This window comes from Ascaphus truei, chromosome 4 (assembly GCF_040206685.1).
Source record: "Ascaphus truei isolate aAscTru1 chromosome 4, aAscTru1.hap1, whole genome shotgun sequence".
Taxonomy (NCBI): domain Eukaryota; kingdom Metazoa; phylum Chordata; class Amphibia; order Anura; family Ascaphidae; genus Ascaphus; species Ascaphus truei.
Window position 1 is genome coordinate 340,513,612 of NC_134486.1, and position 12,876 is coordinate 340,526,487.

The window sequence follows — 12,876 nt, forward strand, 5'->3', positions numbered from 1 at the left end:
TGTCTCTCCACCTATCAGTCTTTCTGATTAGCTCCCTGCCACACCACGTGACGCGTCACAGCTCGGGATCCTATTGTAACCCCTGCTGGCTGACGCATCACAGTGCGCAGTGAGCCTGAGAGCGATGCGCTACTGGGGACAGATAGGGAGGAGGTAAAAGGCTGGTGAGAGGCTCGCGGCCGCACGCACCGCCGGCTGCAGCGGGGACCTAGCCTTAGATTGCAAACTCCTTGCTGCTGTGACCCCCTGAGTTATTGTATTATCATGTGTAAATGTATGCTAATCTGTTTGTTATTCTAGCTGTCTTTCGCCCGTACTATACTGTGCAGTAATAAATAGATGTGAATAAAAATAAACAATAATATTCAAAATTTAAACAGAAAATATAAATCTGTCTCACGAAAAGTACTGTAAATGAACTGACTACTTTCCACAAAAATCTATATCTTTCTGTAATTCCACCACTAGAATACGATGGGCCCTATTTACTAAGTGGTGGTATGTCATAAGATGTCTTCAAGCACCAGAAGACAGATTATTGCCCATTTCTTTTAATGCTAGAATGCATTTTATGGCATTGCAATTTATTATATGGGGGTCTATATACTTTGAAGAATGCAATAAAGTACAGTATATTAGATTACAGTATATCACTTGTCACTGAAGTAGTCAACAATACGAATGGGGTTGTTTAATTCATTTAAAGCCATGTGTTCATTTATTCCTAGCAAAGTTATATTATTTGCTTTCAAATACTGTATATAAAACATGAAGTTTCTCTTTACATGATCACTATAGCCTAAATATATATTTGTATTACAATAGTTTACATTAAAATAACATGCTTATTTTGTAATATTCTACTTTTCTGCACAGGTCTCGAAAAGATTATACAGTATGGGTTGTTATGAGATTTCATTAGGAGACACAATTGGAGTTGGAACACCTGGCAGTATGAAGAAAATGCTTGAAGCCGTTATGAAGGAAGTTCCAGTAAGTGCACTGGCTGTTCACTGTCATGACACATATGGCCAGGCACTTGCCAACATTCTTACAGCAATACAGGTAATGTAGTTTAAATGGCACCAAAGTAACAGCAACATTGGTCAACACAGAAACATTCTTTTCAGGGTGTTTTGGAATTAAAATGTAGCAGATCTCCAAAGCCTTTACTGACTTGCAGTGTGAAAAGTAAGGGAGTCTCCCTTGTAAGAAGAGTGGACTTTTTCATTATGTTAATACAATAGTATCTATGTTTTTTTAGGTTTCCCTTTTTTTTGGTACATATTCCCTTTTTTACACAGAAAACCAATAAGGGGATATTTAACTAGCGGTGGTGCTGACGTGTGGCACCACAAGACATCTTTATCGATCACCGTATTTAGTAAGCAGCAGGATAGCATTAATGGCATGCAGCTCCAGAAGTCCTCACAGACTAACATATATAAACTATGAGGCATACTGTACATTTCCATTTGTTCAAAACATCTATGATGTGAACTCAGTTTTTTTTTTTTACCAATGTAGTAATTGGAGAGCTCCTACCTTAAGCATGAGGTCTGGACAATGTCTTCCAGAAGTTGTCTTATGGATTTGGTTGGGTAGAAGACTCTTTCCAACAATTTAAAGGAATTTCCACAATGCAGTGTTATTAGACAGCTTCATAAGTACTATGGGGTTGGCTTCTTCCAGAACGCATTGAAGCACCTTATAATACCACAACTTCAAACACGGTCCAGAACACAACTAAGTCAAACTTTCAACCTCTCTCCACTCCCAAAACTTATTGTGTGCTGCTTTATCATAATTGTTGCATCTGATTCAGATAATCTATCCAGTTTATGAGCACATGTCCTCATTATGTTATCTTATTAATATTACCAAGACAACATTTAACTTATTAGATACAAAATGAATGCACATTGAACATCATATAAAAATGGTGCTGACCAGATTAATAAGTGTATGTTTATAGTTGTCTTATTTATGAAAGCGTAAAACAAAATCAAAATAGCAATGTAAAAAAAAAGATTGTTAAGAAATTGATTTAGGTTTTATTTGGATGAAAGACATTTGGGAAAAATCATACACTTTTTAAAGTCCATGTAAACTTTAAAGTGTCATTTTACCAATCCATTTCATTACTATATATATTTATATATATAATTGTATGTAGCCCCTGCTACAAATGTGTGTTTACTGTGAACAATGCAGAATTTGGTCTGCTCAACCTATCCCATGATGCGATGGGGAATGGGAGAAGCTGTCCCTCGTCTGCCTGGCAACACATGACAGGAGATGTGCGATTGGATTGGAGGAAGACTAGATGGAATGTTGGAGGAGACTGTCAGTTTAAAAGACACAGATAAAACTCTAACTGCCATTCTGAGACATTGAGTGGATCACTGATATACAGGGTGATGCCTGAGAAAGGGAATGGACCTATCACAACACTCTGCCATAATAATTTGTTGCCTTTTAATTATTTAGTAAAGTGCCCCGCCTTGAATGAAGCCCCTAGTAAATCTCCTATCACCCAGTTGAGTGGACAACTAAATAAGAGTCCGGAACATCCAACTTCTGCCTGTGAGAGGAACCAAAGTGATGAGTCTGACAATGACAGAGTATGAAGAGGAGAAGCTACTAGGTAATTTGTCAACTGTGATGGATGTTGATGACACTTACTCATGACCACAGTTGTTCCTACACCTAGGATCTTTCTCTTGACCTCAGGACCCAACACCTAGTGCCCGAGTGAGCTGAATCCATAGGCTTATATATTTTTCCCTCAGAGCCCCATTCTGGACGAGAAAGGGAGTGAAAATGAAATATCCATGGAAGAATATGAAGAGGTTCCCAGAGTGGGGAAAGAGGTCAGGAAGGCAGTAAGATTTAGCCCTGTCACGAGGGAGACTCCTTGAGTGGGTAAGGACCTCGGTGGTCAGAACAGCGGGAGCAGGCAAAGATTGTTGGGGTCACACGCAGAGGTCAGAGGCAGGCAGCAGGCAGGAATATTGGGGTCACACGCAGAAGTCGGAGGCAGGCAGCAGGCAGGAACATTGGAGTCACAGGCAGATGTCGGAGGCAGGCTGCAGGCAGGAACGTTGGAGTCACACACAGAAGTCGGCAACAGGAAGGCAGGAGCAGGACAGGGGAGCAGGAACAGGGCAGGGGAGCAGGGACAGGTTGTGGAACAGGGACAGAGAGCGGGGAGAAGGGACTGAGACCAGGGATCAGGGAACAAACGGGGACAAGCCAGATTACCAGCAAGGGCCTTTATTAGGTACAGGACTCCAACACGGAACAGAACAGGTACAGGAACAGAAGCTGCATCAGAATCATGGCCATAGGCATGGAGTCTGACAAAAACAAAGGCAAAGGACAAACAGGAAGCAGGAACTATAAGGACAGAACAGGAGCAACAAGAGGAGATAGACAGACAAACACCAGAGCAGACAGAAACCATCAGGAACACCCGGTGGACAGAGAAAGGAACTACGGCTAGGAGCACGATGTCTTGGAGCGCCTGACAAGCCCCCACTGAGGGAATAGCATACATATCATTAGAGCCTATATTACCACTCTCTAGACCCAAACAGGAAACTAGACCACCCATTATATTGACCTATGACTACCATAGGGTAGGCAGTGAAGTCCCAGTAGTTATTATGGCCAAATGGTTGGTCACCCTAACAGTTTATACAGGTAAACTCTGGAAATGTGATACCTGGTGGTGCACAAGGGAATCAAAATGTGGAAATTATTATTAAAGGATGTCGCCTATTGTTATAACTGGCTGTATTTAGTTAAGTATCATTTGTTAGGCAGAAATGTATTATATGTAGATATTATAAATATTCTGTTTCATACTGCACCGACACACTTTATTCGAGCAAATACCCAGTATGTATCTGGCAGATACCTGGAATGCGCCGCTCCTCACCTCTGACAAGCCCCGTTGTGTTTGCCTTCCCAGCCTGGGTTCATGCCTGGCTGACGGGCGGCTGATCTGTTAAATGATAATGATTAGGATTTAATAGGCTGCAATGCTTTGCGTGTCTACCAGATGGCATAAATTCATGAATTGTAATGCAGTATATATATATATACTGTGCAGTATTGCAGCCAGCGGGAATAAAATGCTTCAATCCCTGCCTGGAAAATAACGCAATGCACTCGGGCAGAAAACAGTCACAAACCTCAATACACCCGGGTATACCCGAATTCGTGGGACTAGCCGAGCTCGAATAAAGTGTGTCGCCAGTGTACGAATTGATCAATGGGGGGGCATAAAGGGTTTTAGTAGGGAGAGAATGTAGCCCATTCTACAAATGCATGCAAACTGTGAACAATGTAGAGTTGGTCTGCTCCATCTGTCACATGGTACAATGAGTAATGGGAGACACCATCCCTGGTCTGCCTGGCAACAGATTACAGGAGATATGGGATTGAATGGGAGAAAGACCAGATGGAATGTTGGAGCAGGCTGTCAGTTTAAAAGACTCAGAGAAAAGTCCGACTACCGTTCTGAGACAGAGACACAGAGAAAAAGCCAAGGTGACAGTGACTAGGCTACAGAGAGACAGTCTGAAACTCGCAGAGATGATAGAGGGTGATCGAATTAGACTGCAAGTCAAGGACCGAGAAAGTTATAGACAGAAGGAGAAACACATTCTCTAAACACAGAGAAAGAGAGAGGAGAAGAGACCAGAGAAAGAGAGATCAAGATATTTGCCGGGCTCTCAAAGCACAATGCGATAACACACATCTGGGAGGCCTTTTACCATAACTATTGATTCATTTTTGTACAGTATATTACACACCTTACAAATGTGTCACCCTTAATATGCCTTCAAATCAAATACATGCCATTTTGAGACTAGAGCTCCAATGTTGTGCTGGCAATAAAATTAGCCTAAGGGGCTGTTATACTGTGTATTGTGAATATAAACTATGTTGAAATGTTTTGTTTTTTCTAAGAGTAGGGGCCACTTGGTTAAGGTTACCCCTAACCATAAAGCACTTGTGTATATTGTTATTATTGTGTTACCATCACTGTCCTCTAGGTGCTGGAATAGGGCAGCTATGGGACTTTCCAACACACATAGAGTTAATCTCCCTCGAGAATCCAGCAGCAGCTGCTAACTAATTGAGTAGGCCGAACTGCTGATGGAAGAAGGAAGTGTTTTAAGGCAGACACAGACAGCTACCATTGAGAGAGACTTCTGTCGCAGAGAAGGGGAAAGAAAAGAGTTCTCCCCAGCTGTGGAAGCTGGCTCAGCCCTCTAGGCCCACTGGATGGTGGTCGCGGAGCCTGCTGGGACTGCCTGGGTTGTTAATCCCAGGAGGAAGAAGGAAGGACGAGAGACCATTCTGAAGCGGGAATGTCCTGTCCTTAACATTGGATTTACAGAGGAGAGATTAACTGAGCTCTCGTGGGGTTGAGCTACCTGGAATAACAGATACGCGAAACTCTTTATTGCTGTGTTCAGAGACTTTATATGTTCAGCTAAAGTAGTATCTGTTTGGGGTGGTAACACCTTAGCTGTCCATCCAGGTAGTAAGGGTTAAAGCTGCATGTGTAGTTAGTCTCCTAAAAGGAGTAGGAGTTTATTTTATGATTTTGTTTTGACTTAAATGGACGGTGGACTTGTTAGTGTATTATTTATCCCTGTAAATAAACCATAGATAGAGACATACGAAGTTTCCTGCCTTAATCTGGGACTAAAAGATGCTATAACGTGGTGTGAATATCACAATATGTGGAGTTTAATGCGGGCAGTCCAAAAGGCACTGAGCAGTGGAAACTGTGGGTTTGAATATAAATGTGGGATTTAAAATGGCCAACCAACTGAAGTGAAAAAAACAAATTCTGCAAGTAAAGTCTGTCCCACTGTTTACACCCAGTTGTGCTTACAGGATGCACAGGGAAAGTAATGAAGAATTGAGGAAATAGCGCCTTCAAGAGGTCAAGGTGAAGAAAACGCCTGGTAGGAAAAATGGCTGACCTTGGGGGCTATGCACTAAGCTCCGAGCTTTCGCGCTGGCCTGAAAAAAATTAGCACGTCCGATAAAAAATGAAGCCGGCGGTGTGATTCACTAAGTCCCGCAGCCCATTTCCTATCGGACGTGTCCAAAACTGGCTTATCTTGCGTGCAAGCTTTTTTCCCTCTGCTATCGCACTTAAAGTTCACGTACACTACCGACACACTTTATTGAAGTGTGGTCGGTACCGCAAGCCGGGAAATCTCCCGGCTTGCTAGTGGCCGCCCCTCGGCGTGCCGCGCGTCATAGACGCGCGGTCACGCGTCATCGGGAGCGTGCGCCCCCTGCACGCGTGTCCAGGGGCTCCCCGAGGGAGCCCTGGTGTCCCGTGATCGCGGGACAGCGGCAGGGGGTTCCGGGGGACCCGGCGGACCCGGCAGCGGTAGGGAGAGCGCCCCGATCGGAGGGCGCTCTTCCGCTGCTTCGGCGCGCGCCCGTCACACTCGGGCGCGCGCCAGGCTACTGCTGCGGCACAGAACGGGCAAATGCTCGAATAAACTGTGCCGCAGCAGTACGCTACCTGATAGGAAAAAAAGCCGCACGTTACATTTGCATGGAGATTTGCTATCTCCATGCACGGCTATTACTGGCGATCGTACACTAAATAAATACATTTTATTTATAGTGTACATGAGCAGGGGGTCTCCGGAGTTGAACCGCATTGGTTTCATGTCCGAGCACCCCCTACTTCATGAGATACAGGCCCCGTTATGGGGTGCCGGTATCCCCTGCAGTTTAAAGCTTCCGCATCACTTGACCGGGTTATTTACATTCTGCAGGGGATACCGGCACCCCATAAAGGGGCCTGTATCTCCAGAACTAGGGGTCCTCGGACCTGAAACCAATGCGGTTCAACTCCGGAGACCCCCTGCACATCTACACTACTGTCAAAACATACATACCAATAATCAATAATTCCTTACCGTAGCGGCTATCTGCTGTGGTTATGAAGCAGCATGAATGTAAATTGTAATAATAGTGTGCGTGGGCATGGGGTCCCCTGAGCTGAACCGTATTGAGTTCTGCCTCGGAGACCCCCTACTTCTTGTGATACAGGCCCTGATATGTGGTGCTGGTATCCCCTGCAGAATTTTAAAGTCCCGCTCACGTGACGCGGACCTCACACAAATACGATTCATCTCCGGAGACCCCCTGCTCATTATAAAAAATACATTTCAAACAATAAAATTGTTTGGTTCTTCTACACGCAAACGCAATTATGGTCCCCTGAGTTGCAGGGAGGTCTTTGGGAGAGTCCATGTAATGATTCAATCCATTCACTATAATATCGTCGTTCATTATTTTATATATATATATATATATATATATATATATATATATATATATATATATATATATATATATGAGAGAGAGAGAGATATTTGTATGAACATGGTACTGTAGGGGTTAAGTGTTGACAACATGAACTCAGGAAATTAGGCAAGCACATTACACTAATTGTAATCACACTTTGGCGCCACGATTTCTGTGTGACACCCTATAAAAACCTACATTTTTTACCAACGTGTGTGGGTGCAGTTGTGAGGAGAGGAGAGATAGAGCAGAGTTGTTGTTATTGGTGGTGGTAGTAGGAGAGAGTTCTTGGTTACTGAGTGAGTTGTATTGTATTTTGGGTTTTTTTCACTACATTTTTGTCTTGTTGTTGTGAAAGTTATTTGTGAGTGTGTCCTTTTTGTTTATATTTGTTTTTTTGTGACTGAGTGAAATAGAGAGGATGAGTGGACATGGACGTGGGAGTGGACATGGGAGTGGACGTGTGAGTGGTGCGGTGGCTGGTGGCGTGGTGGAGCATGGGAGTGGAGTGGTGGAGCGTGGGAGTGGAGTGGTGGAGCGTGGGAGTGGAGTGGTGGAGCGTGGGAGTGGAGTGGTGGAGCGTGGAGTGGTGGAGCGTGGGATTGGAAGTGGTGCGGTGGCTTGTGGGAGTGGGAGAGGAGTGGGACGTACAGGGCAGGTACGTCCCGTGATGATACTCCATGTGGGGGAGTGAAGGTGGGTGAGGGTAGCTGGAGTACTGGACAGGGAGAGAGGGACACTGTTTACCATACAAACAGTGATGAGGATGGAAGTTATGAGGGGCCATCAACAAGCCAGGCGCCTACGGAGGGCATAAGAAACCCACGATTTACCCCTCGGGAAAATGACATCCTTGTTGAAGGTGTCATGTCATCGTATGATCGACTATATGGATCCTTGGCATGTAAGTATTTTTTATCTAATGTATTAAAATATTCAAAGTATGTTGTATATACCGCAATACCTAATGTATGAATTTTATTTGACATTTTTAATTCTTGTTTGATGGGGAACAATGAGGAGAACTTTAATCTCATAAGGACATATCCAACAAAGTTTTCCAGGCATTCATAATTAATAAGAAACTATCAATGATCCTTGAAATGCTGATAACTGAATGAGCTAAATGGAAGAACATTAATTGAAAATTGTTAACAAAACTGTAATCATATAAAATTAACAGGAGGGGGAGGGATGCTGAGGGAAGGGGGATACGTGACATCACTAAAGTGAGGGATATGATAACCAAATCACTAACATGGAAGGAAGTTGTGGTGATGAGACGCAGGGTAAACGTTACGTTTCGTGCTCACTTACCCCTTCTACAGGCCCATTCTCATTCACCACAAAGTGGGAGTATGGTACTTTACGACTCACTCACACTAAATGAATCCCATTCTTGAAACAAATGCAAAAAATATGGCATCCATGTTTAATCAATACATGACTAGCGTAATATTGAGCATGTCAACATGTCTGCTATCACGGATGTGTGCTGATGATTGGGCACATGTAATGTGTCACTAATGCGCGCATTACATAGCCTAATAGGTGTGCTTAATTATATGTACATGTTGACAAACAGTTTCAGATATTACCATACAGCAGGCGTGCTCAACTCCAGTCCTCGAGGGCCGCAAACAGGCCAGGTTTTCAGGATATCCCTACTTCAGCACAGGTGGCTTAATTAGTGGCTCAGTAAGACTGAGCCATTAATTGAGGCAGGTGTGCAGAAGTAGGGATATCCTGAAAACCTGGCCTGTTTGCGGCCCTCCAGGACTGGAGTTGTGCAGGCCTGATACAGAATTACATCACACAACTGAAACGTATCTTAACCTACAGGCATGTAAAATATGTTTTCTATATATATGCACACAGGTAAAACAAAGACAAGTCAAAAGTCTCAATTGTGGGCAAACTTTTGCAGATCTGTGTTGGCATCAGGTGTGTTTAAAAGGACACCTGAGACTTGTAAAAAACGCTTCGGCGACATCAAACTCCGACTGAAGAGGAAGATGGCAAATGCTGACAGACATGCATGTGGGATAGGAGGGGGTCCTCCCGCCTCCTAGAATCTCCATTCCTATGAGGAAAAAATGTATTCTATCATGAATCCACAACTGATTTTTGGATTGGAGGCAACCGAGATATTGGGCAAGCTCTCACCTGGTGAGTCTGATGCAATTACATCAATCTTTCTCAGGCCTGCACAACTCCAGTCCTCGAGAACTGCAAACAGGCCAGGTTTTTAGGATATCCCTACTTCAGCACAGCTGGCCCAATTAGTGGCTCAGTATGACTTTGATCATGTAATGTCAAAATTACACCTCACTGTTGATTGTAGGAAAAGCATGCTTGTTATTTAAGTGATGCACGGATAATTTACATAGAATCACAATATGTGCATTCACTATGTCTGTACAGGCAAATAAAGAGGAGCACATAATAACTTAGCCATTATGTTGATTGTAACGTATTGTTTTTTATTATATAGTTATTGCTGAGGACACGGAATCAGATGTGTCACCAACTGAACATGAAAATATTAGAAGTGAGGATGATGAGATGGTACTGGATACACCACATATTGTTGCCCCTGAACATGAAGACTCAGGCCTAGATTTCCTAGCACTACAGGATACAACACATCATGATACAGATGAAGACCAAGACCATGACCCAGCGGGACAGGGAGACCAGGTTGCTTAGGAGAGATTGGCGAGTTTAACAAATCTAGAAGCCATGTATTTCAAACACCAACAAGATCACACAGACAGACAGTCTAAAACAAATGAAAACATCTATACTGAAATGAAAAACATGACTGTCATAATGACCCAACAACAGGAGATTCGACAAAATATGGCCAATAGCCTAACTATCATAGCGACATGTATGGCGCAGGTTGTGGCACATGTGCAGACACAGCACCCGCCAGACCCACTGGCACAATCTGAGACACAATCTGAGAGCCAGAAAGACCCACATCCAGAGCTACATCAGAGCCAGAAACAGAGCTACAATCAGAGCCAGAAGCAGAGCTACAATCAGAGCCAGAAGCAGAGCTACAATCACAGCCAGAAAGACAGCCAGAAAGACAGGCAGAAAGAGAGCCACAAAGAGAGCCAGAGCCACAGCAGGATCCGAAGCCACAGGCTATTCACCTGGCACAAATCGTGGCACTTGCACTGGCACAGCCGCAGCAACATCAGCTGGCAGTGGCATTGGCACTGTCCCAAGCTTTGGGACTGGCCCAACCTCAGGCACTGGCCCAACCTCAGGCACTGGCCCAACCTCATGCACTGTCCAAAGCTTTGGGACTGGCCCAACCTCATGCACTGTCCCAAGCTTTGGGACTGGCCCAACCTCAGGCACTGGCCCAAGCTTTGGGACTGGCCCAACCTCATGCACTGGCCCAAGCTTTGGGACTAGCCCAAGCTTTGGGACTGGCCCAACCTCAGGCACTGGCCCAACCTCAGGCACTGGCCCAAGCTTTGGGACTAGCCCAAGCTTTGGGACTGGCCCAACCTCAGGCACTGGCCCAACCTCAGGCACTGGCCCAACCTCATGCACTGGCCCAACCTCATGCACTGTCCCAAGCTTTGGGACTGGCCCAACCTCAGGCACTGGCCAAAGCTTTGGGACTGGCCCAACCTCATGCACTGGCCCAAGCTTTGGGACTAGCCCAACCTCAGGCACTGGCTCAACCTCAGGCACTGGCCCAACCTTAGCCACAGGCCCAACCACAGCCACTGGCCCAACCTCAGCCACTGGCCCAACCTCAGCCACTGGCCCAACCTCAGCCACTGGCCCAACCTCAGCCACTGGCCCAACCTCAGCCACTGGCCCAACCTCAGCCACTGGCCCAAACACCAACTGTTCAAAGAAGGCAACGTGCACGTCAATGTGCACCTGATCCCACATCAAGGCCTACCACACGGTCATCGCAACGAAATGCTTAAAAGAAGTAGTCCTTTTGTGTTTTGTAATTTTTTTCCTTTTTGTTTTTGGCATATTAAATGCTTTCCATTCACTAATGTTCCTGAAACATACTGAACAATGTGCAATAATCAAGTGTGTATAATACCATATTTTAAGTGCATACATGTGAACTAAACAGCATATGAATTTTCATGTGTGAATAATCTATATGATGCTAACATCACAAATAGATATAGTTATTTAGTATTAACAGTGTAAAATAGTCACTCATTGTTGCACACTTTCACATGTTCTTTGCAAACAAGATTCGTTCACTTTTTGTTTTTTTTTTATGCGTTTTGCCACTGAATCATGTATAATACGCAAGGCAGCCAAAATAATTATACTGGCCACCTGTATGTGGGAGAATAAGACGTGGACACTTGTTCTTTTGTATAATGACCGTGGACTGTGTTCTGCACAGAATGAAACTTTTGATACTTTGTAAGAAGAATCATGTAAGGGATAGTTTGTGTTACTGTACTACATTCCCTGAAAACATGAGTTTTGAGATGTGTTCTTACGAAAGGCCTCCGTTGTTTTACGCTAATCTAAAAGTGTAGTCCTTTCTAAAATCTGTGAATCGCTTATTCCCGAATGACACGCATATGCGTTCCATTCAGGGCGCATGCGCGTACCATAAAGGGAATACTATTTTTTTTTTAAATACATTAACGTGTTTCTTTTACCTTTTTCGCCTTCTGATTTTCTAAACAGATCGCGGTGTGAAGATCACAATATGCCGGAACACATATCAAAAACAAGGTAAGCTTTACTTAACGATATACGTGACAAATGTTAAAAAGTGCTGTGCAATGGCGGGTGAACTCACAGATATTCATGCGCAGCCCTTAAATATAAGGCCACTACGGGTCCGCCCCCTATGTGAAAAAAGAATCCATTAGCACAATTAAATGTATGTTATGGGCATAAATGCACTACATAGATTACAAATGTGTATTTAGCATATCTCAACATTATAATGTTGTGTCTGATTCTGCTTTGACACTTACTTAAATATCATTAAAGGCTGCAGTTTAGTCGCCAACTTTTCAACTTATGCGGAATAGTTATTATTGTTTAGCATTCTGTATATAACATTTTTAGTGATAGCATGTGGCCAAACAGAACCTTGTGTACTACACTGGCGACACACTTTATTCGAGCTCGGCTAGTCCCACGAATTCGGGTATACCCGGGTGTATTGAGGTTTGTGACTGTTTTCTGCCCGAGTGCATTGCGTTATTTTCCAGGCAGGGATTGAAGCATTTTATTCCCGCTGGCTGCAATACTGCACAGTATATATATATATACTGCATTACAATTCATGAATTTATGCCATCTGGTAGACACGCGAAGCATTGCAGCCTATTAAATCCTAATCATTATCATTTAACAGATCAGCCGCCCGTCAGCCAGGCATGAACCCAGGCTGGGAAGGCAAACGCAACGGGGCTTGTCAGAGGTGAGGAGCGGCGCATTCCAGGTATCTGGGTATTTGCTTGAATAAAGTGTGTCGGTGCAGTAAATGCATTT

At 44.0% G+C, this 12,876-nt stretch overlaps 1 protein-coding gene across 1 annotated transcript in view; it reads left to right on the plus strand.

The window, feature by feature from the left end:
* HMGCLL1 (3-hydroxy-3-methylglutaryl-CoA lyase like 1) overlaps positions 1 to 12,876 on the plus strand; it is a 214,200-nt gene that overhangs the window by 140,967 nt on the left and 60,357 nt on the right. Inside the window, exon 8 of the mRNA XM_075594829.1 lies at positions 877 to 1,065. Within this exon, the coding sequence (XP_075450944.1) occupies positions 877 to 1,065 (189 nt within the window). The remainder of the gene's footprint in view (positions 1 to 876; positions 1,066 to 12,876) is intronic.